Source organism: Macrotis lagotis, chromosome 1 (genome assembly GCF_037893015.1).
Source record: "Macrotis lagotis isolate mMagLag1 chromosome 1, bilby.v1.9.chrom.fasta, whole genome shotgun sequence".
Classification (NCBI taxonomy): domain Eukaryota; kingdom Metazoa; phylum Chordata; class Mammalia; order Peramelemorphia; family Peramelidae; genus Macrotis; species Macrotis lagotis.
In genome coordinates, this window is record NC_133658.1 from 927,835,111 (window position 1) to 927,862,988 (window position 27,878).

At 43.3% G+C, this 27,878-nt stretch overlaps 1 protein-coding gene across 4 annotated transcripts; it reads right to left on the minus strand.

Moving 5' to 3' along the window:
• LOC141511005 (uncharacterized) lies at nucleotides 1-27,878 on the minus strand. 4 transcript variants are annotated; one of them, XR_012475234.1, is made up of 4 exons: nucleotides 27,454-27,620; nucleotides 21,730-21,856; nucleotides 14,220-17,313; nucleotides 1-485 (listed from the first exon to the last, which is right to left on the minus strand). XR_012475234.1 is itself a non-coding variant. In XM_074220359.1 (3 exons), exons 1-3 carry the CDS (start codon nucleotides 27,484-27,486, stop codon nucleotides 15,119-15,121), a joined length of 2,355 nt encoding a protein of 784 aa, XP_074076460.1. In that variant the 5' UTR covers nucleotides 27,487-27,878; the 3' UTR covers nucleotides 8,433-15,118. The 4 variants fall into 4 exon arrangements, 1 of the variants encoding a protein (XP_074076460.1); XR_012475238.1 differs by lacking the exon at nucleotides 1-485 and adding an exon at nucleotides 7,639-8,424; XR_012475243.1 differs by lacking the exon at nucleotides 1-485 and having other exon boundaries at nucleotides 12,673-14,305; nucleotides 14,868-17,313.

The following is a 27,878-nucleotide window of genomic DNA, read 5'->3' on the forward strand; positions in this document are numbered from 1 at the left end:
GGTTTTCGCGCAGGGTATGCAGCATTTATCAATCATTAAAAAGAGAAAAATGTTAGTCTTCTGTGTCTAGGAGACAGGGTCTTCCTGCTGTCCAGTTGTGTCATAAAAGGTTTTTGCATTGTGATAGCATACTGAGAGTTTCCCTTGTTACTTCTGAAGTTCTAGGTAATCTCAAGTCAAAGATCAAATCAATGTGGAAGCGTCTCAGATGCGGAACTAATCACAACTGGATAGCAGGAAGACCTCGTCTCTTAGACAAAGAAGACCAACATTTTTCTCTTTTTAATGATTGATAAATGCTGCAGACCCTGCACATTAGGGAATGGAGACTCAGAGTTAACAGGGGAAACGTCCTTACCCATGGAGAGCAGGTTCCAGGCAGTCTCCAGCAGGACCTCTCTGTACAGCTCCTTCTGAGGATCATCCAAGAGGCCCCACTCCTCCTTGGTGAAGTCCACAGTCACATCCTTGAATGTCACCAACTCCTAAATTATCAAAAGGACAGGGTGAAGAGCTGAGGGATGCTTCAGAATTCCTCTAGTCAAAGCATCAATTTAAAGGAGGAAACTGAAGCACAGAGAAAGGATTTGCCCAAAGGCCAGGTTTGTTTCAAGTGTCAGAGTCAACACTTGAAACTACTGACAAGAAAGCCTAATATTGGAAAGAAGCTGAGAAATGCTTGTCCTTCATTTTCAAAGAAGAGCACAACATCAGGGAGGTGGTGCCATCACAAGCACATAAATATGATTGGAGTGAGGGGAGATGTGCTAAGTCCCCAGCCTCACTTTCTCCTCCAGAGTCATTTGGGTCCAGTGGCCAGATATGAATCAGGCAATGGGAGATAACCTTGGGTATGATACAGTCAGGGTTAAGTGACTGGCCCAAGACCACACAGTCAGTAAGAATCAAGTGTCTGAGGCTGGAATTGAACTCCCATCCTCCTGACTCCAAGGCCAGTGCTCTCTATTCATTGCACCACTTAGCTGGAATGAGAGAGAAGAATGTGTTCCAGCTATGAAGTAGGTGGATCTATGAGGGAAGCAAAGGAGAAGGTGATGTGAAATTTCTTCCTGATCAGATCTGATGTAAGTGATATATTTTAAAAGAAATTCTGTAAAGAGTTTATAAGAAGCCGGCAAGAATAGGATATTCTGGAGATTGGGAGGAGAGTTTTATGTGATCACTTTAAAGAGAACAAGGTTAAAGACAAGATCTAGCTGGCTTCCAGAATGGTTGATGAAAACATGAAGAGGATTCTAAAAAGATTTTTAAACAGAATCTGGATTGCAATGAATGATATGAGATGGTTCCCAAGCAAGTGAAATTGCTACAGAGTGGGATTGAGGTCACTCTGAGCACAATGGATCATACCCTAAATACTTATTCCTTTGCTTAGTGATTGCTTTCATTTGTCAATTCTATATATTGCTTAATTATGATATTTCATTGCAGCAAAACAAGACTAATTTGGAGAAGGGAGGATAACTTCATTATTAAAAATAATTAATTACTTTGGGTTTTGTTTGAGCTAATTCATCAGGAAAATGTTACTAGTTTCTTTGTGAGAAATACATGATTGACATCTATCCCTAGATCTCCAGAACCTTTGGAGAACAAGAGTCAAGAAAATGAGTTAGGGGTGGCTAGGTGGCACAGTAGATAGAGCATCGGCCCTGGAGTCAGGAGGACCTGAGCTCAAATCCGGCCTCAGACACTTAATAATCACCTAGCTGTGTGGCCTTGGGCAAGCCACTTAACCCCATTGCCTTGCAAAAACGTAAAGAAAAAAATAAAGAAAAAAAATAAAGAAAATGAGTTAGGAGGTCTACTGATGGGTCATATACAAGAGATTGGCCAGATCTAAAATAGCATGATACTTGGGAGGGGTCATCTATATGTCCCACCTATTACATGTTTTTTGCAATGTTTTTAAAAATTGATGCATTCTATGCATAGAATTGTTATTCTTTATTGTGTGATTTCCTATTTTTTAATTTTTTTTAGGTTTTTTTTTTGCAAGGCAAAGGGGTTAAATGGCTTGCCCAAGGCCACACAGCTAGGTGATTATTAAGTGTCTGAGGCCGCATTTGAACTCAGGTACTCCTGACTCCAGGGCTGGTGCTCTATCTACTGCGCAACCTAGCCACCCCGTGATTTCCTCTTTCAAAAAAATCTGACTGGAAAACCAGTAAAGACTTACATGAAATGATGCAAAGTAAAATGAAGAGAACCAGGAAAATGTTGTACACAGTTAAAGCAATATTGTACAATAAAGAACTATGAATGGCTTAACTATTCTCAGTAATAACAAATGATTCAAGACTAATGATGAAGCATATTATTTTAATACAGACTGAAACATACTATTTCTCACTTTCTTTCTTTTTCTTTTCTTTGAGGATTCTTGTATCAAATGTCTACTCTGGAAATGTTTTACATGATTGCACATGTGTAACTTATATCTGATTGTTTGGTGCCTCAGGGAAGGTGGAGGTTAAGGAGGGAAGAAGGAATAGAATTTGGAACTCAAAACTTTAAATTAAAAACAAATAAGATCTGATTTATCATCTATTTGCAATTCATATTTCACATTTCATTTCCTTTATTCTATTATTTTACTTCTGAACAGTTGAGGGATTAATTACTCTGTTCCAGAGATTCCCTAGAATTTTTAAGGTGTTCCTTTTGTCTAAAGTCCCATGAGTCACTCTTTTTCAAAGCATAATATTTACTAAAGGAAGGCTGTCCTTTTATTGAAGATTATGTGATCTCTGATTCCCTAACTCACATCCATCAGAAGCTACTCCTAACCTCTTTCTTTCTCCGGTGCCTCCCTCAGCCATTCTCCACCAACACGGGAGGGGTTATGAACTCCAAAGCCTCTTTTGAGGAGAAAGCTCGTCTCAGAGGACATTTCATTTCTTAGGTAGTTCTGCTTATTTGGTTTTTCTGTGACTGAGTTCTCCACCATTGGCCAGATTTGGGACCTTCTCCTCAGTCTGTCCTTTTTCATCCTTCTTTTAAGTATGGTCTTTTGTTAAATTGTCAGGTACTTGAGGCTAAGGGGTTAAAAAAACCTAGAATTTGGGAAGGGAAGCCTCCCCAAAGGAAACAAAAGGAGAAAAGATAGATAGGGAATGCAAATGCATAAAAGTGAAGGAAAGTATAAGTGAAGTAAAAACAAAAAAAACAGTAAAAGAAAATCTGACCCCTACTGAAGACACATTCTGAACTCAAAGGCAGGATGTACACAGGCAACTTCAGGATCATAGGTCTAGAACCCAACTGGGTAACATGAACATAATCATGAAGGAAATAATCAAAGAGAATGAGTCAGAACTTCTGCACCTGAAAATGAAACTCCAATGGAAAGAATTCACAGATCACCCTCAGAAAACAAAACACCACAAGAAATCCAAGTCTGAAAATTCTGGAAGGGATAATGGTTAAATGTAACAATTCAATTCAGAAATGGAAAAAAAAAAACAATCCCAGAAACCAATACAATGGAAACGATATTGGAATAATGAAAGACTATTTCCAGCTTATTAGAAATGAGGAAGGAATGTAAGAAGATGTTCCAGAGAGCCTGAAAGCCCAGAGTGACCTGTCCTGGAAACAGATTGAATTGATCCCGTATCATTCATTTATTGATCCTAATTACAATTAACTGCTTTTGTCCTATATCTACCCAAACCATGGTTCTCTCAATCTGGTTCAGAAATTAGCTGGTCAGTAATGGGACAAATATAAAAATATTTTCTCTGCCTTAAATGCAGCAAGGTGGAGCTATCCCTGTTTTGCAAATCTGTTCCTTGCAATGAAAGTAAGGAATTCAACAGCTACTTGATGATTCCCACCCTGTCTCTGGTTAGAGACTGGCTCCATCAAAATTCTGTGAACACAACAGAGGTGAATTTAATATCTTTAAACCACCAAGCCTAGACTTTACTTAGATTCAGGAGAAGAGGGATCATTGCTGTCCCCTCATTACTCAACTTTTAATCAGTCAGATCGGTCCCTGGGTCTCAGCTCTGAACCAAGTCTTGCCAGCCTCAGTCCCAGGATGTCCTGGGAATCTCCCCCCCCCCCCCCAACTGGAGAAGGGGTGGAGGAGTTGGAGGGAGGCCAGGAAAACAGTCCTCTTTACAAGAAAGTGGCAGTGAAGTTCTGGCTGGGAGGAAGAAGCCAGAGAAGCCAGGTGGCCAAGAAAAGGTGAGTGGACATTTCAGGTAGAGTATCAGGGGTAAGCAATGAAAAGTGTGGTGGATTCTAGAGTTCAGGCAAAAGAGTCAATGAAAAGGCTGGAAAGCTAAGATGGGGCCGTGTTAGAAAAGGCTTTCAAGGTCAAGAAGGAAAAGGCAAGGAGCTACTGGGGAGGGGCAACCAGTTAATAAAAAGGTGAAGAGTCGGAATATGGAGCATCCTGTGTGAAGAGCAAGAAATCTATAGCTAAAAGCAAACTGGATTTGTTGCTGATGGTTAAAGATTTAGATACTAAAGACCTAGTGAAGACCAAGTGAGTGTTTGGGTTCCACAAGAAAGTGAAGGCAGGACTGTTAGTTTACATTACAAAGACTGGGCTCTGCCTATCTTTTTGCCTTACAGGCAGGTAGCCTCCATCTGATCAAAAAGTCAGATTAAGCCCGGTGTGCCCCACCTTTCTTAGGTAGGTCTGGACCTTCTCCTTTGCCAGCTCAAGGAGATAGCTGTTCTTGCTCATTCGTAAGTATATGGGGACCAATGTATCCATCAGATTGTGACCCAGCCTATGATTGGCATGAAGGGGCAGGAAAAAGGCCTTTCAAACTGCATAAAAGACCTTCCATTTCTGGGACCCAAGAGTAGGGAGAGAATGGGAGAAATCCTTATTGGAAAGGGTCACAAAAAATGGACGAAATTAAAAAATTAAGAACAAGACCAAACGAAGGGGAAGAGAGGAAGGGGAACCTATATGAATGACTGAGAAGAAAAATGAACAGTTAGAAATGTAGAATTTCTGAAGAAACTAATATAAAAAGACTTACAGCATCTTCTAAATGGGACAACCAAGGAATGTGCAGATTTCTTTGCACTATATGAAACTTGTGCAAACATTAACCACTAGGGCACAGAAAGACCATGAAACCAATTTTTAAAAAGATATCCTGGGGGGTGGCTAGGTGGCACAGTGGATAAAGCACCTGACTCATGGAGTCAGGAGTACCTGGATTTAAATCTGGCCTCAGACACTTCATAATGACCTAGCTGTATGGCCTTGGGCAAGCCACTTAACCCCACTGCCTTGCAAAAACCTAAATAAGAAAAAAGATATCCTTTCATTCCATAATGAAATAAGAATAGAAAATGGTTGGGATCACAAAAGAAACAAACCAAATACATATTAAGTAATGCCTGTGTTCAAGAGCAAATCCCAGAAATGATAACTTTGTAAAAGAAAAGAATGATGAAACAACATGCCAAAATTTCTAGGGCTCACTAAAATAGTTTTTCTTTTTAGGTTTTTGCAAGGCAAATGGGGTTAAGTGGCTTGCCCAAGGCCACACAGCTAGGTCATTATGAAGTGTCTGAGACCACATTTGAACTCAGGGACTCCTGACTCCAGGGCCGGTGCTTTATCCACTGCCACCTAGCCACCCCCTAAAATAGCTATCACACATTTAAAAATATGGGAAAAAAGAGAAGATTAATAAACTCTATATGCACTTTGAAAAAATTAAAATGAACTTTGGCCAGTTTCATAGGCCATCATCTATGTCTCAAGAAATGGCCCAGATTATGTGAAAGTTAATTTAGTTTTTAAAAAATATTTCTGAATAAAAACTAGTTTCCTGGCCTTTAATTAAGGTTTCTGAAGGTTTGCCCCTGTCCTTGTCTAAGTCTCTTTCTTTCCACTACACATCTGAATGATGACTGCCGATATTAGCCCAGCCTTCCTCTAGCTCTAGCAATTGTCTTTTGCATTTATGACAATAATTGGAGAGATCCCCATCCCAGGAAAGCAGGAAACTCAAAAATATTCCTGTGCTCGTGATGTTTTGGAAAGAAGAAATCCCAGGTTTTATGTCTATACTGTGTCTGAAAACAACATAAATATCAAGTCAGGGAGGAGACTCGGGTGCAGCGGCTGACCAGCTCTGACACAGATCAGACAGACTTCCTGGACAGGGAAGAGGACCATCAAGTAATCAACGGCATCATTATACCCTAACCTGACTGGATGGTCACTAAATGGTGCCGGCTCTGTGTGTGTTTTCGATGAATATACTCTATGAAAGCTCTTTTCAACTTCGGTAGACATTTCTAGAACGGTCACCACTGAGAGAGTTTCTCTAAACCTCATGATAACAAGCCTCATGTCTCGCCTAAATTCCTTGATGTTTATTTTAGAGCTTAATTATTCAGTTTTCACAGGGCAGCCAGATGGAGCAGTGGATAGAGGTCTTAATAATGACCTAGCTGTGTGGCCTTGGCCAAGTCACTTGACCCTGACTGCCTGCCATCTCTCGGCCCCTGGTCCCTATTGTGCAAATCTGCTCCTTGCAATGAAAGGCAGGAATTCCACAGCCACTTGATGATTCCCACTCTGGAAACGGCTGTGGATGGGGAAAGGGAGGCAGGGACTTGGCACAGCCCCCTCCCCATGCAGCTCCTGGGCTTGTCGTGGCCTCACCTCCCTGAGGTGGTCTTCTTTGAGAAGGAAGGGCAGGGGTGGCGAGCGGATGGAGCCGGGCCCCCGCAGTCAGGAGGCCCCGAGTTCAAATCCGACCTCAGACGCTTCATAAGGGGTGACCTTGGACGAGTCACTTCACCCCGGGGCCTTGCTAAGCCACAAAAAGGGAAGAAGGATGAAGCAAGACTCGGGTCCCACGATTCCGGGTGTCGGCCAGGTCTGGGGGGGCTGCGTCTCCTGGGGGGCCATGCCCTCTGGCCCCCGCCCGGTCCTCCTGGCCAGGAGGCTGGGGGTCCCCGGGGGTCCCCCCGCGCTCAGGGCAGACCCACCCTGCGGAGGAGGCCGGCTCCGGGGAGGGGCGGGGCCAGCCCGCCCGGCGCCCAATCACAGGCCGCGCCAGGAGCCCAGGCCCCGCCCGAGACTCCTCCTCCCGGCTCGGCCTCGCTCCCATTTTACCAGACCCCGCCCGCCAGGGGGGGGGCCTCTCCCTCTGCGCAGGCGCGGCCGCTGAGCCCCGCCCCTTTCCCTCGGAGCGGGGCCCGGGCCCCTCCCCCTGGCGGGCGGGGTCACGTGGGTGGGAAGGGGCGGGGACTCCATCCAAGCTCGCACGCGGGGGGCGAGGCCCCGATCTCCCCTTTTTTCTCCCTTTTCCTCCCCGAAGACTGGTCCCCCCTCGGCCCCCCGGGCCCCTTTCAGGGCGCTTCAGCCGCATTCACCGGCGCCCACCCTGGGTCTGCACGTGGGGGGCGCCTGGCCCCCGCCCCGGAATGGGGAGCCCAGGGAGGGTCCCCCCACACCAAGGATTCCGCGGGTCCCCGCGCCCCCCGCGGCACGCTGACGCCCCCCAACTCGCCCCGACGCCGCAGGGCCCCTGTGCGGCTGCCCCGTCCGGCGCGGCGCTCCTCTTCCGGAAAGCTTCCCTGGGGAGCCCCTCGGCGCGGCCGCGGCCTCGGGGGCGTGCGCCATGACAAGGACAGAAGGGGTTCTCCCTGTGTTTGCGGGCGCTTCCCGGACTCCTCTCAAAAGGCGGCTTCTCAGCTAGCCTTCTAGATGTGATCTCCGGCTAAAAGATACAGTTTGCGCCTCGCTATTTGACCCGACCCTTACGAAAAAAGCCCGGTTGTGTAAGAGATTTTGTCTGCAACCACGAGAGGACCCCTACCAGGGTCCCGGCGCGGGGCTGCTGAGCCTGCGCCCGGGCTTTCCCGACAGGCGGGCGCCTAGGCGCCACGAGAGCTCTTGCAAAAGCAGCTTCCTTCATCTACTGCCTACTTTTGCCTTCGCCCTTCCCCGGGGCCCTCCAGGAGCACGTCCAGACTTCGTTCCAGCGTGAACACCGGCTGCAAAGGAAGATTAAAGCCGAATCCATAGCTGGCCTGTGCCTGGACTGGATTTTCCGCTAATTACCTCTGTACTCCATTTGCACGACTTTCCTCATTCATTCCAGTGCTATGATTTCTATCTAGTAGGAATTCTCTGATGGGAAGTAAGGACTGATTTTTGCCCAAAGCCCTCACCACCGTGATTACACTGATGAGGTTTCTCTCAGCGTGGATTCTCCAAGGCACAGCAAAGCTGGAGCTCCAGCTATTCTATTCACAAGGTTTCTCTCCGAAGACGAATTCTCTGATGTAGAGCATCAGACTTCCCCCCCAGTCTAGTCACAGGAAGCGTCGTTCACGAATCTTTGCTAGTGATTTTCTTCCAGTCTTATCTTTGCACAAGTCTCTGATTTCAAGTCTGATCTCTTACTAAAAGAATTAGAGTAAACATACCTAGTCACATATACATACCTTTCCCTCAATTCGCAGACTATAAACTGATTTACTTTGTTCCCCCAGGCAAAGAGAAGTCTTCAAACTTGAACAGGCAGAATCAGTCATTTGAAAATAGCATTTGTTCACATCTGAAGAATGATTTTATTTACAAAGAGCTTCAGACACAAACACATCGGATCCTCACAACAAACCTGCTGACACAGGCGGCATTCTCATTATATTCACAACTCGGGCCATGAGTTCAGATTGGTGGAGTGACTTGACCCAAATCAGAGCAGCTGAGCCTAGAACTCAAACCCTGTGACTGGGCATGCTCCGTCCGTAGTACCAGAGAAACTGTCTCCACTTTCAATCTTGCCAATTCACCTTCACTTTCAAAACTCTCTTCATAAACATGATCCGGTTTGATGCACAAACACTAAACATTCCGATCATTTCATCATCTAACTTATCTATAGGCATAACATAACATCCCTGGGGATCAGTTTCCATCTTAATTTCTCCTCTGTATATCTGAGATCACATGATGAATGTCAGCATTACTTTTGGTATTTCCCTGAACCATAAGAGATTTTGTTCTGGATCGTTACTTGTTTTTAGCCACTACTACTTTCTTTCATTTTGTTTTTTTAAAATTCTCTTTAAATGGCCTTGCTCACTAAAATAAATTACATGGAATAAACACAACTTAGCATTTCCCATGTCTGTATATGTCTCAAAAAGGCACCCAAGTCCACCATCCTTTTATATGGAAGCAGACTGCATGCTTCCCTATTAGTCATTTTGCAGCCCCTTACCAATTAATGGTTCCCAAAGCCCTCAGAAGTTTTAGGAAATGGTTTGAGGGTTTCTTGTACAAATCTATGAGTGGGACCTTACAGCAGTATATGATCCAATTTTTTACAAAGATATTTTTTCTCTGGGACAACAAGCATGTTCATGTTTCAACCATTAAAGAATGCTTTCTGCAGTGTTTCCAAACCATCTCCATCAGGCTTGTTATGCTTTCAATTATTGCACCAGACTAAGTGCTTCATATGTTGTGGACTTCATATCTAATCGTTCCCAAATTTCTAGGAAGGTTCTTTATTCATGTATAAATTGCCACCGACATGTACAGACCTTCCTTTTTTGAACCTATCTTCCACTTAGGTGACTATTTGTCTCCCTTGTAGCTTCTCAAAGGAATTGTTTGGCAATGCAGATTAGAGTTTCAGTAATAATGTAATTGGTTTGCCAGGAGGAGCAAAAAAAGAAACTCGGAAGAAATTCTGTCCTTTCAAAGGTGGCTTTTAAAATGCATTATTTAAAAACATAAAGTAATATGTGTATTTGTCCTTCATTTAATCAATATATCATCATGAGCCACTATTAAAATAAATCATTTATATAGTAAACTGAAATTCATTATATTGACTGGTTAGGGTCCTAAAAATTAAAAAAAAAAATATATATATATATATCATTTCCTGTCCCCTAGCAAGTGTCTGCCCAATTCTCCCACTTTCCATCCCATGTCTGTGTGAACCTCTTCAGTGTCTTGCTTTAAAAATCAGAATACACCTTGAAGTAGAATTGCATGCTAGGCCTCAAGGTACCAACTTTCTTGACCTGGTCAAAGACCTTTGCCACAATTTCTTTTTCTGTAAAATGAGCAAATAATAGCTAACTCCTGAGGTTAGGAGAATCCAATGAGATATTTATAAAGTGGATATCCCATAGTGTTAGTTTGTAAATGATAGCTAGCTAGAGCAGTGGATGGAGCACCAGACCTGAAGTCAGGAAGACTCATCTTCCTTAGTTCAAATATGGCCTCAGAACCTTACTGGATGGGTGATTCTGGGTCAGTAATTTTACCCTTTCAGTTTACTCATTTGTAAAATGAGCTAGAGAAGTAAATAGCAAACCCCTCCATCATCTTTGCCAAGAAATGTCTGAGCTCTTATTTTGGTTTCTAGGCTTTCCTCCCTAATTCTGCTCACATTCTAAAACCATTAGGATGCTCACCCCTTGCATTTCCTTATTTTCCAGTTGAACTAAATGTATCTGCATTCCAAAACACTTTCCAAGCAGATCAGCCAAGAGTGATATGCATGATCTGTTCCTTCTTAAACTATCTTCAAGACTGAGCTCAAGGCTTAGGGTTAACACTGGATAGAACATAGAAGGTACTGTCAAGGTATAATTACTGTAAGTTTTTATAATTATTTTCTTGGTCAAAGGTTGATTTTCTTAGCTGTGAAGAATGGAATGTATCCTTTAGACTTTGAAAAGACTTGTCTAGGGAAGAATTGTGTCCTCCTTTAAACTTGGAAATGAATACTTGCCCTGTCCTCTTGGAATTTAAACTCATTAAAAAATATCACCTCCCTCAGTAAAGAAAGTATTGGTCTACAGATAAGTTTAAGGTTTTGACTACTCTTGTTATGGATGTTCTGTTCCCTCTTCCCTAGTTGCAGTATTAAGTTTTCTCATCAACTCAGTTTAGGGTGATGGCTAATGGTAAATCCCAGACAATAAAACTTCCTGTTTAAGTTTTCTGTTTTAATCCTATTTTTCTTAAGGTGCTTATACTTTTAGGGTTCACAGTACTTAATATTTATTGATTGATGGACTGACTGGGCAAGGGCTGACCCAAGGCCCAGCTTCTACCTCAGTCATTGCATTCTGCTCTCTCCTAGTAGTCAAACTGACTTTAGTTGCACCTCTCTTTCTTACACCTAATCACTTAAGTGATTAGAACCTTTGTCAGGTTCTAATACAGGTGAAACCTGAGCAGACCCAACACTGAAGATCACAGAGGTTTCAGTCTCATAAATGAGGCTCCTTCTATGAGTCACTTGGGAATCCCCACCTTGCAGCTCCCTAAAGACAGTTTTCAAAATTCATTTTTTCCCTTCCCCCTCTCCTTGACATCAAGATATACACACATACACACAAATACTATGTTAAACCTATTTTCCTATGTTGTGAAAGAAGTATCAGAGCTAAAGGAAAAACAAAGGATAAACAAATTTTAAAGTTCTGGTGGTTCTGCTCACTTCAGTCAGCAGCAGTTTCTGTAGGTTATGAGGAATGTAAGGCCTTGGTCTTCATAGGCTCTGTGTGTGTGTGTGTGTGTGTGTCCGTCCCTAGTTAATCCATTACAAAGGGGGAATGGCCCCAGACAATCACAAAACTGGCCTATTACAACTGTTTGCAAAATTAGGTAATTGAATATCATCACACATACACACCCCATGCAGACTAGGGTTCATCAGCATATCATGGCTAATACAAAAGGGGGAGGAACTCATATTAGGGATGGGTGGACCTCTCAAATTCTGAAAGCCTATGAAAATGAGGTACCCCTATCTTGCAGTGTTTGTGAATAAAGTCTACAACTTTCTCACTCTAGCAGGGTTTTCTTTCATTTATAGAAAACACAAGTCTTTCTAGATTTTTCTGAAGTCTGGCCCCCAATGATTTTTTTCCCCTTTTCATTTATTTTCACTTCTTATTCTCTTTCATTTTCCCCCAGTTAACATGTAAAAACAAATTTCAACATTCACTTCCAAAACCTTGAGTTCCAAATTCTCTCCCTCCCACTCCACTCCCCCTCACTGAGAAAGCAAGTTACTTGATAAATGTGTAGTCACGAAAAACATTACAATAGTCATGTTGTAAAAGTAAACATAACCACCTTTCCACAAAAAAAAAGAGAAACCTCAAGAAAAAAGTTAAAAATAAAAATGCTTCAGTTATTCAGACATCAGTTCTGTCCTTGGGATAGAAGGTATTCTTTTGATTTCTTCTAAAATTCCATTTATGTACCACAATTTGTTCAACCTTTTATAACTGATAGACATTCCCTCAATTTCTAATTCTTTGCCACAATTTTTTGTACATGTACACACCTTTATTATGATCTCTTTGAGATATAGCTTCCCAGTGCTATTACTAGAATAAAGGGCAAAGTTTTATTGCCCTTCAGGTGTAGTTCCAAATTGCTATCCAGAAAAGTTGGATCAGCTCACAATGTATTAGTGATTTTGCAAAATCAATCATCTTTTTTTGACATTGACCCATCTGATAAGTGGTCCCAGTTATTTGAATTTGCATTTCTTTAATCAATGATTTAGAGCACTTTTTTTCATATTATTGGTAGCTTTGATTTCTTCACCTGAAAACTGCTTAAAGCCTAAACTCAAAAACTAACACCCGCCCCCCCCCCCCCCCCGCAACTCTAGCTCTAATCTGAAATTTAAGGTTAGAGTCCAGGGGTAAATTTATGGTTATGGTCAAAGTGAAGATTAGAATTAGTGTGCTCTCACATATAAGTCCTTCACTCTTCACTGGAGTTCAGAGCAACAGCTTTTGATGGCAGTCAAGCACTGCCCTTAGGTGATAACTTCATGGCAAAGACATCAACCTCACCCATCCAGGCTCCCTGGAGTGCAAGGACTCACCAGAATGGCAAGAGCCTGCCAATGCACTTCTGGAATAGGAAGCTCCCAGATATTGTCATCAGGCATGCCCCTTACCCACCCGAGAGAAGCAGCTGATGGCTAGAGTCCTTGACCCAGATGCTGTCCCTGTAAGGTCTCAATTACTCATCTTTCACTTGGGTGGGAAAAAAAAAATCCCTAGGGGTCTGGGTTCAGCCACTCATGCCAACCCTGTAAAATGGAAATGGTCTTTATAGGAAAGGGCTAGGCCAGGGCCCTCAGGGAATAAGCCATCTAACTGTGCATGTGGAACAGGTGACACCCCTACCCCTCATTACCTGATCCATTGGCTAAATGAAGTGCATAGAGGCATCAATTGGGAAATAACAGGTGAAGCTTTTCACAGATGGAAATGCCTTTAGTTCCAGTGAGTATCCTGGGTAAAGCTTTAGTCTTCCACCCTACCAATGCCAGCCCTTTGAAGACTGCAAGTAGACATAGAGTCCTATGGATAGAGCTAAAGGCCATCCACCCAGCCATCAAGAACTCCCTGAAGCAAGAAAGGGACTCCCTCCAGATCCATCCTGACCTCTGAGTAGTCAATAATGGACTTGCATTCTGGTGAGGCAAATGGGCCCATGATGATGTTTGGTAGATCTAAGGCTATTCCATAGAAGGATCTTGTAATTTCTCCACCTACAGAAAGGTCTATGGAGGAAGCAGAACTCAATCAGGTGGTTGTCAACCTCACAGGACCAGCAGCCCAAAATGCCCCATGACTACACAGGACTTGCCTCTTTTGGACACATGAATGCCATGGACATCCAGGGACCGCTAGCCTTACAGATTGAAGAGGCCAGGTGTGACCAGCTCCAAAGCAGTGAGGGAATGGAGGGGATTAGGACAGTAAGTGTAATTGTGATAAATGGTTGCACCACATGGATGCTGTCTTTGACTTTATTCTGATCTAGTATAGTTCCCTTTCCAATCAATTATGTGTATGATCCAAAGTCTTGTGAGAAATCTCATTCAGTTGTGGGAACTGAGAGAAAACTTGAAGACCTTATTTGAACCTTGTCCTGTATGTCTGGGAACTGTGCAACCTTTATCTGCAACTTAGAGATCCTTTACTATAGACTATGGTTAGACTTGACCAGAAACATGGTCAGATCCAAAGTTTGATGCAAGGAATTCTCTCACAAATGTACACTTCAAGCAGCCCCTATGTCTTATGTCAAAACTAGTTCCAAAACAAGCAGTGATTGTTTCCAAGTTCCTTTGACTGTTTATAGACAGTGGGGTTGGGGGTAATATAGCATTTTCCAATTGTAGGAACTGTACCTGTTGACTCTCCCTCTCCCAGCAGTCTTCTTGCCCACCTTCCTGCTTGCTAGAAGGGAGGTAACTCCTTAGTCCCTTGTCATTTTCTGCAAGGCAATGGGGTTAAGTGATTTGCCAAAGGTCACACAGCTAGGCAATTAAGTGTCCGAGGTCACATTTGAACCCAGGTTCTCCTGAACTGTGCCCCCCCCCCCCCCAATTCTTGTTGGTAGCTCTCAGAGCTACCTTGTTGATACCTGGTCAGAGCTCTATGGGACCTCTGTGACGCTGGTTTTATTTATTTCCCCCTAAATAAATTTCTCTTAAGATAATGTTTGGCCAACCTAACGGACCATTGGTATATTTTTGACTGGAAACTGAAATGGTTTAGAGTCCCCAAGTAGGATATCTAATAAGCTCTAGTGACCCATTTCAATCCTCTGCTGCGTGATGCCCATCTTCTTCCTTAGGGTTTCTTGCTGGTCCATACTACACTCCATGGGAACCCATTCCATTCCATCCCATCTCCATCTTGTTTTCTCTCCAAAAGTGTTGTCTATAGGATAGAAGTCAGAGTGGGTTTTTCAGGGAAATGGGAAGGGGATAGACTGATGTATTAACCAGTGGTGAGCAGGCCAAGGTCAGCAAGTTAAAATGGTCACCAATTACCTCATGTTTATAGTCAGCTAGCTTGAGCTAGATCTAGTCACTTCCACTTTGAATTCAGAGAAGGCTTGTGCCCAAGTGAATTTTCTGGTAAGAAGCTCTGTACTCCATTTGACTGACTTTCCTCAGTCATTACAGTCAGATGATTTCTCTGACAGGAAATAAGGTTGGACTTTGCCTGAAGGTTTTGCCACACTAAAAACTGATGACGTTTCTCTCTACTACGATTTTTCTGCTGTTTAGCAGAGTTGTGTCTAAGTCTTTCCATACTGATTACATTCATAAGGTTTCTCTTCAGTGTGGATTTTCCGATGATAAGCGAGACTGGAGCTTACTGTGAAAGCCTTTCCACACTGATTACATTGATAAGGTTTCTCCCCAGTGTGGATCCTCTGATGTATAACAAGCTCTCTCTTAGTTGTGAAAGCCTTTCCACACCAATAACATTCATAAGGTTTCTCTCCAGTGTGGATTTTCCGATGATAGGCGAGACTGGAGCTTACTGTGAATGTCTTTCCACATAGACTGCATTCATAAGGTTTCTCCCCGGTGTGGATCCTCTGATGTACAACGAGCTCTCTCTTAGTTGTGAAAGCCTTTCCACACTGATTACACTCATAAGGTTTCTCTCCAGTGTGGATTCTCTGATGGACAACAAAACTGCACTTGCGTGTAAAAGACTTTCCACACCAATTACATTCAAAAGGTTTCTCCCCAGTGTGGATCCTATAATGTTCAACAAGATGATTCTTACTTGCAAAAGTCTTTCCACATTGATTACATTCATAAGGTTTCTCCCCAGTGTGGATCCTATGATGTACAACAAGGTGGCCCTTAGTTGTGAATGTCTTTCCACATTCATTACATTCATAAGGTTTCTCTCCAGTGTGGATTCTCTGATGGACAACAAGAACTCTCTTATTTGTGAAGGTCTTTCCACACTGATTACACTCATAAGGTTTCTCTCCAGTGTGGATTTTCTGATGAAGAATAAGACCTTTCTTATTTGTGAGATTCTTTCCACATTGATTGCATTCATAAGGTTTCTCTCCAGTGTGGATTCTCTGATGTACAATAAAACTGAATTTCTGTCTAAAAGCCTTTCCACACTGATTACATGCATAAGGTTTCTCTCCAGTATGGATTCTCTGATGATAAGCAAGACTGGCACTCTCTGAGAATGCCTTTCCACATTGATTGCATTCATAAGGTTTCTCCCCAGTGTGGATCCTCTGATGTACAACAAGACTGCCCTTATATGTAAAAGTCTTTCCACAATGACTACATTTATAAGGTTTCTCCCCAGTATGGATCTTTTGATGATGAACAAGTTGGCTCTTCTTTATGAAAGTCTTTCCACAACAATTACATTCATGAGGTTTCTCCCCTGTGTGCATCATCTGATGTAAAACAAGATGGGTTTTAATTTTAAAGGTCTTTTCACATTGATTACATTCATATGGTTCCTCACCACTGTGGATTCTCTGATGTTGAGCAAGACTGGAGTGCTTTGTGAAAGTTATCCCACAATGCTTACATTCATAAATATTCTCTGTAGTGTGGATCCTCTGATGCTTATCACGACTGTTGAGGTATTTAAAAGTCTTTCCACACCAATTACATTCATGAGGTTTCTCCCCAGTGTGGATCATCTGATGTAAAATAAGATGGGTTTTAGTTGTAAAATTCTTTCCACACTGATTGCATTGATAAGGTTTATCTTGAGTGTGGATTTTCTGATGATTATTAAGACTAGAGCTTACTGTGAATGTCTTTCCACACTGATTACATTCATAAGGTTTTTCCCCGGTGTGGATCCTCTGATGTACAACAAGATCTTTCTTATTTGTGAAAGTCTTTCCACACCAATTACATTCATAGGGTTTCTCTCCAGTGTGGATTCTCTGATGTATAACAAAATTGAATTTGTGTGCAAAAAACTTTCCACACCAATTACATTCATAAAGTTTCTCCCCAGTGTGAAGCCTATGATGTACCACAAGATGGTCCTTCTTGGAAAAAGTCTTTCCACATTGATGACATTCGTAAGATTTCTCTCCAATGTGGCTCCAATGATGTATCATAAGATGGTTTTCACTTATAAAAGTCTTTCCACATTGATTACATGTATAAGATTTCTCCCCAGTGTGGTTTCCCTGATGATGAACAAGACCTCTCTTATTTGTTTCACACTGATTATATTTATAACAGTTCTCTGTACTGTGGATTTTCTGATGACAAACAGGATCTTCCTTATTTATGAAAGTCTTTTCACACCACTCACGTTCATAAGGTTTCTCTCCCCAGGGGATTTTCTTACATAAAGCGGGACTTTCTCTCCCAGTGTAATCATAGGCACAATCATTCATGAGTCTTGGCTTGGGAGGTTCTTCCAAAGAAAGGTTGATCTCTGCAGAAGTCTCTTTTATTTCAAGCCTGATCTCTCCTCCTAAAAGAAAAAAATGTTAAATATATATAATTACATATACATACCTATATATTAACTATTAGATATATGTGTATATAATTATAACCCTTTCTCTTCAGTGGCAGAATATAAACTGACTTACTTTTCGTTTCCCCAGGCAAAGAGAAAAGTCTTCATAATTAAATGGGTAGAATCAATTCTCTGAAAATGTCATCAGCCCAAAACTAAAGGATGATTTCATTCACAAAGAGCCCCAAACACAATCGCACTGGATGCTCACAACAAACCTTTGATATAGGCTATGGGTTCAGAATGACTCAGAATGACTTGACCCAAGCAAATGAAAGTAGAAACTAATGACTAGGCATGCTCTGTCCACAGTACCAGACAAATTGTCTCCACTTTGTACTGCAGCTTCACATTCACTTTCATTGTCTGCTCCTTCAATCTTTCTTCATAAACACTATACCATTTGGTGCACAAACAAAAGACTCCGATTATTTCATAATGTAGCTTAGGTGTAAGCACGATCTAATTCCTCTGGTGATCTAGTGTCTGTGATCTAAGATGATGAATGCCTATAAGATTTTCTTAGTATTTACCTTTAAGTACAATATCAATATTTGTGTAATCCCTCTATACAAGGGATCCTTGACACTGTTCTGGGCCCTGAGAAACTCCTCAGAAATATAAACTTAACTAGGCGCCTTTGGGTCTGAGAATAATTCGACAGGACCCAAATGCTTGACTCTGGGGGTCATAGGATATATCCTAAATTTATCTGAGATACACAAGAACACTCTTGTTAACCTCATCCTTTTGCTGTATCTGTAAAATTCCTGCTTCTTCCCAAGACTGCCTCCCCTTCCCCCAGATGCAGCTGGAACCATAAGGTAGTAAATTCCATTCGCCTTGAACCTTTGAAAAGCCCGTGAATCTGCGATTCCCTCTATCTCGGGAAACATGTTAAGACATAAAGCAAGATCTGTACTAGGCCACGGGTTTGCATGTTTGTAATAGTCTGACAAGGAAATATATCTAACTGCCATCTCTGCTTCTGCATCCTGCTTGCTCACAATACACCCCACCCCAATACTATAAAAACCTTGTTCTCTGGACACTCAGTGCTATGTGCTTTGAGGAGGTATCCCCACATAATCATTGGTAATAAAATGTACTCCCCAAAATTCATAGCTTGGTCTCCATCTTGCTTCTTTGATTTCAGCAACCTAAGGCACAAGAGATTTTGTTGTGGCTCATTACTTTTTTGGAATAGCCATTCTTTCTTTTACTTTTCTTTTTTTTTTTGCAAGGCAATGGAGTTAAGTGTCTTGCCCAAAGTCACACATCTAGATAATTATGAAGTGTCTGAGGCCAGATTTGAACTCAGGTCCTCCTGACTCCAGGGTCTGTACTCTATCCACTGCACCACCTAGTGCCTCCATTATTTATTTCCTTATAAAAATGTATCTCTGCTCACTAAAACAAATTTCTTGTGATAAACAGAACTTTTAAAAAATGTATGGCATGGGGCAACTAGGTGGTGCAGTGGATCGAACACCGGCCCTGGAGATAGGAGTACCTGAGTTCAAATCCGGCCTCAGACACTTCATAATTATCTAACTGTGTGATCTTGGACAAATCACTTAACCCCATTGCCTTGCAAAAGCTTAAAAAAAAAAAAAAAACACATGGCATTCCCCCATGACTGAAAACATAATCTGAGTCAATCATCCTTTTCTTTTTTTTTTTTTGGCAAAGCAAATAGGGTTAAGTGGCTTGCCCAAGGCCACACAGCTAGGTAATTATGAAGTGTCTGAGGTTGGATTTGAACTCAGGTACTCCTTACTCCAGGGCCGGTGTTCTTTCCACTGTGCCACCTAGCCACCCTTCAATCATCCTTTTCTAAGGAAGTGGATAGCATGTTTCACTTAGTCCTCTTGCAGCCCTTGCCATTTAGGGGTTCACAAAGCCCTTGGAGGGTCTAAATAGTGATTCAAGTAGTTTGTGCTAAACATTTATCAATGACACCTTAAGAAGTAAATGGTGGCCCCAGTTCATGTGTCCACTGTAATAGAATGACTTTCGCAGTGATTCCAAGCCACTACAACCAGCCTTAAAATGGTTTTGGCATCATGCAGTGATGACATCATACTCTGCTTCAAGTACAGTATATTCTTTCAACTTCACATCCCAAAGTTTCCAAATGTCCAGGAAGGTTCTTTATTCATATGCACATTATCACCACATGCACAGACCCTCCTTATTTACTTCTTCCTATTTTCCACTTATGTAACTTCTTGTCTCCCTGGCAGTTTCCCAAAGGAATATTTGATAATACAGATAGGTCATTCAGTAAAATTTTAGCAAGAGTGTAGCTGGTTTGCAGGCAGTAGAAAACAGAAACTTAAGACTGAAGAAATTCTATCCTTACAAAGGTGGTTTTTAAAATAAACATTGCTAAAAACAGCAACAACAAAGTAATTTATGAAATTAAGCTTCCAGTTTGTTGATCATTTATCAATATATTACTTGTCAAGACTGGAGCTTCCTGCATTATGTTCTAACCCAGATGGAACCAGACAAGACCCTACTGAAGATCCAGGGCTTCTTTCTAGGTTCCTGAAGGTTCTCCTACACAGGAAACTTGGGTGTCTCTACCTCCTAGTTCCCTAAACCGAGTTTTATGAACCTACATGAACCTGGACAATGATTCTCCAAGAACGAAACAGAGATTGAGCTACAGAAATCAGGAAAGGGGCTCGTGCTCATGATTTATGCAAAGCTTAGTCTTGGATGACTTCCACATATGGCATCAGGCTCTATTCCCCCTCATGTGCTGCTGAATGAGAAAGAGAAGAAAACATGAAACCAGGCTGCCTGGGTCCCCTACAAACTGAAGTGACATCATTTCTACTGGGCCCTCTTGTGGCAAGACAATCCTGCCCTGCTCATCCATTCTCCCTCATTCACCCTCACTAGCCTGATGTTCAATCTGTTCCAAAGTCCTGTGGGTCATCTGGGTAACACCTCTCCCATGCACCCCCTTCTCTCCTAACACTGTCATTTTCAACATTCAAGTCCCCATAACCTCACACATGAGATGTTCAAGAACCTGCTGGTTGATCCAGCAACCTCCAGTTTCCTCCAGTCTAGTCAATTCTCCCTGCCCTCAGTGTCCAGTTTGTCTTCTTAAAGCTCTCACCTGACCTAGCCAATGGTTCCCCAATGGAGATGCTAAAGCATTTCATCACCAAGCTCTCCCCTCATCTTCCAGTCCTCTTTCATCCCATATATTCCATACTATTATCTAGTTGCAGGGGCCTCCTTTCTGTTCTGTGAACAGGACAATCTACTTCCTGACACTGAGGATTTTCCTCCCTATCCCTGTTGCCTAGAATGCTTGCCCCAGGTTTCCTGAAGTCCCAGCAATAGCTCACCTTCCACAATCAACCTATTCCAGTTCTCTTTCACTTTAGGGCTTCCCTTTTCTGACCTGATCTAATTTATTCTGGTCATGGTGGATTTCTACATGGTTGTTGGCATGTTGTCTGTCTCTGCAGACTGTGAGCTCCATGGGAGCAGGAGAAAGCCCTGGTAACTCACCATGTTCCCAGTATATGGGGCCTGGGATATAACATTAATATAATAAAGAGCTTATATTAGTTAGTCTAACCCCTTTTTTACACTTTCAGGGGGGTTCCATGGCATCCAACTCTCTCATTTTACAAATGGGAAAACTGAGGCTGCTCACTGGTTTAGGGACTTTCCCAGGAAGTCACAGTTAGAAATCTCTGAAAAAAAGAATTCCAAGGTAGGTTTTCCTGCCCCCAAATCTGGAAACTTGTTACACCATACGACAGTCACCTCTTGTAATCACCATTCTCACACACTGGTTTTCACCTCACTCGCCTAGACTGTAGCTCCCCAGACTTTCTTGCTCCAGCATCCATGGTATTTCCCTTTGCTCAAAATAAGAGATCACAAATTCTCTAGGAACTAGAAGCCCTGAGCATGAGAATCAGTTATGGTTGAGTTTGGGGAGAAATTCATTAATTTAGTTCCCTTTATGGAAAGGGCTGTGGATACAGAGATGCTCCACTTTGAGATTCACTCCATTATGTTCAAACATATATACCTCTACTCCTATAGTGCTGATAATGCAAGGAAGTAGAGGTTAGACTAAATAACCTCTGAGATAAGTTCTACATCTGTGATGCTTCCCACCAATTTGGTCTTTGACTTGAAGCTATCAAAGTTTCAGAAGCTAAAAAGGAAACTCAATTTGCTATCACACAATGCAACAACCTTTTCTAAGACAACAGATGAGCAGGACATGGGAGACCAGTATTTTTCTCTTTATGATGATTGATAAATCAAGCTGCAAACCCTGAACAGTAGGAATGTAGATTCAGTTATCAGGGGAAGTGTCCTTACCTACGGAGAGCAGGTTCTGGGCATTCTCCAGCATGACCTCTTTGTACAACTCCTTCTGAGGATGGTCCAAGAGGTCCCATTCCTCCTGGGTAAAGTCCACAGCCACATCTTTGAAGGTCACCAACACCTAAATTATCAAAAGGACAGGATAGAGAACTGAGGGATGCTTCAGAATTTCTCTCATCAAACCATCATTAATTTAGAGGAAGAAACAAGCACAGAGAAGGGATTTGTCCAAAGGCCATGCTATGACTGTCGGTCAACACTTGAAAACATCATGAAGAGCATAATGATCAGTTGGAAAGAAATTGAGAAATGTTTTACGAAATCAGGGAGAAAGAATGTGTTCTATTCATGAAGTAGGTAGATCTGTGGGGGTAAAAAGGAGAAAGTGATGTGAAATTTCTTCCTGATCAGAGCTGATGTAAGTGGTATGTTTTATTTTATCTGATTTTATTTTTTTCAAGGCAATGGGGTTAAATGACTTGAAAAAGGTCACATAGCTTGGTAATTATTAACTGAGGTCAAATTTGAATTCAGGTCTTACTGATTCCAGGACAGGTGCTCTATCCACTGTGCCACCTAGCTGGCCCTAAGGGACATATTTTCAAACAAATTCTGCAAAAAGTTTATGAGAAGCTGACAAGTCTAGTATATTCTGAAGATTGAGAGGGGAATTGTATGTGATCACTTTAAAGAGAACAAGGTTAAAGAAGATCTAACTGGCTTCCAGACGAACTCATGAACAGGATTCTAAAGAGATAGTTAATAATCAGAATCTGGATTGCAATGAGTGATACGAGATGGTTCCCCAGGCAAGTGAAGAAGAGTTATCTGTTGGTATAATGTGGGCTTGAGGTCACCCTGAGCATGATGTGGCATAGACAAACAGCCCATACCTTTGCTTAATGATGGCTTTTATATATCTCTTCAATTTACCAATCAATTATAATTTTTCACTAAATTGAAACAAGGGTAACTAGGCTGGAGAAGGGAGGTTAGTTTTAGTATTTAAAAGAGCAATATTTAATTTCCTTGGGCTTTATTTGAGCTAATTCATCAGTAAAATGTTTTTTAGTTTCTTTGTGAGGAGGATATGATCTAAACAGATCACCAGATCTTTAGAAACTTTGGAGAACAAGTCAAAGAATGATGGCCTGGGGCAGCTAGGTGGCACAGTGGATAAAGCACTGGCCCTGGAGTCAGGAGTACTTGGGTTCAAATCCGATCTCAGACACTTAATGATTACCTAGCTGTGTGGCCTTGGGCAAGCCTCTTAACCCCATTTGCCTTGCAAAAACCTTAAAAATAAAAAATGGGCCATATACAAAAGAGACTGACTAGATCTAAAATACTCTAGGACTTGGGAGGGATCCCCTATATTTCCCAACAAATGTTTAACACATTTTTTGCCAACATGTTTAAAAATGGATGCATCCTATGCAAAAAAAATAACTTTTGTTATTTTATTGTGAATTCCTATTTTAAAAATCTCAATAGAAAACCTAGAAAGATTTACATGGAATGATGCAAAGTGAACAGAACAAGGAAAAAGTTGTAACCAGTAAAAACAATATTGTACAATAAAAAATTGTGAATGGCTTAACTATTTCAACAATACAATGATCCAACACTAATGATGCATACCATCAGCCTCCAGAGAAAGAAGTAGCACTGTTTGAGTACAGACTAAAGTTTGCTATTTTTAACTTTCTTTCACTGTTGTTTTTTTTAAAAAATTTTATTTATTTAAGGCAATGGGGTTAAGTGACTTGGGCTAGGCAATTATTAAGTGTCTGACGCTCCTTTGAACTCAGGTCCTCCTCACTCCAGGGCTGGTGCTTTATTCACTGTGCCACCTAGCTGGCCCCCGCCCCAAATTCTGTTTCTTTTGATTCTTCTTGTACAAAATGGCTGATGTGAAAATGTTTTACATGATTGCACATGAGTGACCTGTATCTGATTGCTTACTGCCTCAGAGAGGGTGGAGATTAAGGAAGCAGGAAGGGACAGAATTTGAAACTCAAAACTTTAAATTAAAGTTCACACAGCTAGGCAATTATGAAGTGTCTGAGGCCGGATCTGAACTCAAGTCCTCTTGACTCCAGGGCCAGTGCTCTAGCCACTGTGCCACCAAGTTGCCCCAAGGAATTTTTATTGAAGGTTATGTGATAGATACTCATTAACCTCTTGTCTTCTCCAATGCCTCCCTCAGTCATTCTCCACCACTATGGGGTGGAGTTATGAACTCCAAACTGTCTTTTAAGGAGAAAGTTCATCTCAGACATCTCCTTATTTCTTATGGGGCCTACTTTCTTTGGTTTTTCTCTGACTTCTATACCACTCCCCAGTTTTGGGACTTTAACCTTTGGCACTTAATCTCTTTTCATCCTTCTTTAGAGTGGAGTCTTCTGTTAGGCTGTCAGTAACTTGAGGCTAAGGAAATACTTGAATCTCTCAGGGGAAGGCACCCCAAAGGAAAGAAAAGATTGGGAATGGAAATACAGAACAGTGAAGGACAACACAGAAGAGAAGCAAAAACCAACAGTAAAAGAAAATCTTCCCACTACTGAAGCAATATGTTGAGCTCAAAGAAAGGCAGGATGTACACAGGCAACTTAAGGACCACAGGTCTCCTAGAAAATGACTAGGTAACAAATACAATCAGGAAGGAAATCAAGTGAACTGGTCAGAACTTCCAGCACCTAAAAATGAAACTCCAATGGGAAGGAATTGACAGGTCACCTTCAGGAAAAATAAGAACAAAGCAAAACAAGAAACCCAAGGCTTTGAATTCCAGAAAGGATAATGGTTAAATTTAACAATTCAATTCAGAAACAACCAAAAATAAGACCCCACAAATCCAAATTGGAAGGAAAGACTGTTTCTAGCTCATTAGAAATTGTCTGTGATGCAAATCTGCTTCTTGCAACTTAAAAGAGTTAAACAGCTATTTAATGACTGCCACTCCATCTCAGACCTGCTCTGTTTAGAGGCAGGTTCAGTCAAAATTCTGTGAATGCAACTGAGATACATTTACTATCTTTACACCACCAAATCTAGACTTTACTTAGATTCAGAAGAGGGGTCATAGCTGGTCCTTCATTACTCAACTTCCAACCAATCAGATTGGTCCCTGGGCCGCAGCTCTGAAATCAGTAGCACCAACCTCAGCCCCAAAATGTCCTGGGAATCATCCCAGGAGAGGAGGAGGAGGAGAGAGTACTCCACAAGAAAGTGGTAGAGAAGTTCTGCCTAGAAGGAAGAAACCAGAGGAGCATGAAGGCAGAAAGAGAACATTTTAGGTAGGGAGGGACAGAGGTGAGCAAAGGCCAGTAGGTCAGTGGGGCTGGATTCTAGAGTCCAAGCAGGGAAATCAAGCTGAAAAGGTTGGAAAGGTAAGATGGGGCCATGTTGGGAAGGTTTTCAAAGTCAAGGAGGAGAAGATAAGCAGTCTTTAAAGAAGTTAGTGGGGAGAGGGACAATCAGCCAAGAAATAGGTGCAGAGTTGGAATCTGGTGCATCCCTGTGAGGAACAAGAAATCTGTAGCTGAAAGATAACTGGATTCATCCAGGGCCTTTTCTATTGACATAATTAGTAACTTTTATAAACTTGAACAAACAAATATATAGATGTGTTTGAGTGTGTGTGTGTGTTCCAGTCCTGGCTCTAAGGAATTGGGTGATCTAGGCTGTCATTTCATTTTCTTGGGCCTGGATTCTCTGCAGAGAGGGAGGGAACGTTCCCTCCCATGGAGCACTGGCCTCTCTGACACCAGCAAGAACATGGAAAAGGGGTCGCCATGGGGTAAGCCCCACAAGGCAGTGACAGCTCGGAATGGAGACCTTGGAGGCTTTGGTTACATGAAGTTTAGAGAGAAAAGAGAGAAACCAATGACTAGAGGAGCTGTGAAGCAGAAAAGGAGAATCCAGGCAAAAGAGAAGGAAGAGAGTGAGAGAAATCTTTGATGGAAAGGGTCACAAAAAATGGATGAAATTAAAAAATTATGAACTGGATCAAATGAAGGAGGAGAGAGTCAGGGGAACCTATATGAACAAATGAGAAGAAAAACGAGCAGTTAGAAATGTAGAATTTCTGAAGAAAACTAATGAAAAAAGACTTACAGCATCTTCTAGGTTTTTGCAAGGCAATGAGGTTAAGTGGCTCGCCCAAGGCCACACAGCTAGGTAATTATGAAGTGTCTGAGGCCGCATTTGAACTCGGCAACTCCTGACTTCAGGGCTGGTGCTCTATCCACTGTGCCACCTAGTTGCCCCCCATTACAGCATCTTCTAAATGGGACAACTAAGGAATGTGCAGATTTCTTTGCACTATATAAAACTTGTACAAAAATTAACCCCTAGAGGGGCAGGTAGCTAGGTGGCACAGTGGATAGATATTGGCCATGGAGTCAGGAGGACCTGAGTTCAAATCTGGCCTCAGACACTTCATAATTATCTAGCTGTGTGGCCTTGGGCAAGCCACTTAACCCCACTGCCTCACACAAACACACAAAAAAACCCCACACATAAAAAATTAACCAGTAGGGCATAGAAACACTTTAAACAACTTCTAAAAGGCAGAAATAATCAAGACATCCTTTCTTTTCATAATATAAATAGAAATTGGTTTAGAGACCACAAAAGAAACAAATCCAAAGCAATGAGATATTAGGTAATGACTATGTCCAAAAGCAAATTCCAGAAGAGATAATAATTCTGTAAAAGAAAATAATGATGAAACAGCATGCCAGAATTTCAGGGATTCCACTAAAGCAGTTCCTTACCATACATTGAGAATATAGGGAAAAGAGAAGATTCATAAAGTAAGATGCGCTTTCAAAAATTTCAAGAAGTCATTCAGAAGTGAGTCTTGGCCAGCTTCATAGAGCATCCTCTATGTGTCAGGAAACAGCCTAGTTCATGTGAAGGTTACATTAGCTTTTTAATTCTATAGTGGAACAAAAGCTGGTTTCTCAGTCTCCAATGAAGGTTTCTGCAGGGTCACCCCTGCCCTTGTCAGAGTCTGTGGCTCTCGGATACAAATCGGAACGCTGATTCTGTTTGCCAACAGTAGCCCGGCCTTCCCCGAACTCTGTCCATAGTTTTTCCACTTGTGACAACTGGACAATATGGGAGAGACCCCCGTCCCAAGAAAGCAGGAACCTGGGGAATGTCTTTACACCCCCAAATCTCGACCTTCCTTCGACTCAGGAGAAGAGGGGACCTTGCTGGCCCCCCATCACTCACCTGCCAACCCATCAGGCTGGTTCCTGGGTGTCTGCAACTAGTCCTGCCAACCTGGGCCCCGGATGTCCCGGGAATCTCCCCCCATTGGGGGTCCCCAAACTGTCAGTCTCCACCCGCTCTGAAAACCACACAGGCGGCGAGTCGGGCGCCGCGCCCGCTGGCACGGACGGCGCCGTGGGCCGTGGGCGCGGGGCGCCGTGGGCGCGGGGCGCCGTGGGCGCGGGGCGCCGTGGGCGCGGGGCGCCGTGGGCGCGGGGCGCCGTGGGCGCGGGGCGCCGTGGGCCGGGGGCGCGGGGCACCGTGGGCGCGGGGCGCCGTGGGCCGGGTGCGCCGTGGGCCGGGGGCGCCGTGGGCGCGGGCCGCCGTGGGCCGCACGCCGCGCTTTGTGTGCGCTCCGTCTGGGCCGCCACGGCGCGCCGGGCCCCGGCTTAGCGCCCCTCGCGGCGGGCTCGGGCTGGGGGGAAGCGCACTCACCTGGGCCGCGGCTCGGTGGCTCCCGGGGGCCATTCCCTCCGGGCCCCGGGCCCGGGCCGGGCCTCTGCAGCCGCAGCTCCCCACGGGCGGGCCCCGTCTTCCTGGGCCGGAGGCTGGCCTAGGGGGAACGAAGAAGGGGGTCCCATCACCACAGCCTCGGCGCCTCCCACGGCCCCCTGCCCTCCCCGCGTGGCCAGGCAAGGGGGGCGGGGGCCCGAGGGGCCAAGTCTGAGAGGCGACGAGGGGGGCCGAGGGACGCGGGGCGCCCCGGCGTGGGGGTCTGGAAAGAATGGGGGGGCTGCTCCGGGAGCCGGCGGGGGCGCTTACCAGGGAGGAGGGGGGCCGGGGGGCGGGGCGGGCAGGCCTGCCTGGGAGCTGCCAGCACCGCGCGGGCCGCGGGAGGGTCGGGGGGCCGGGGGGCCGGG

Excerpts from the sequence above, each read along its gene's own strand:
- LOC141511005 (XM_074220359.1), bottom strand. The coding sequence starts at position 27,486 with ATGGCCCCCGGGAGCCACCGAGCCGCGGCCCAG. Across the intron at positions 21,857-27,453 it reads GCCACCGAGCCGCGGCCCAG|GTGTTGGTGACCTTCAAAGA; the intron begins GTGAGTGCGCTT and ends TTGATAATTTAG. Across the intron at positions 17,314-21,729 it reads CCAGAACCTGCTCTCCGTAG|GAGGAGAGATCAGGCTTGAA; the intron begins GTAAGGACACTT and ends TTTTTCTTTTAG.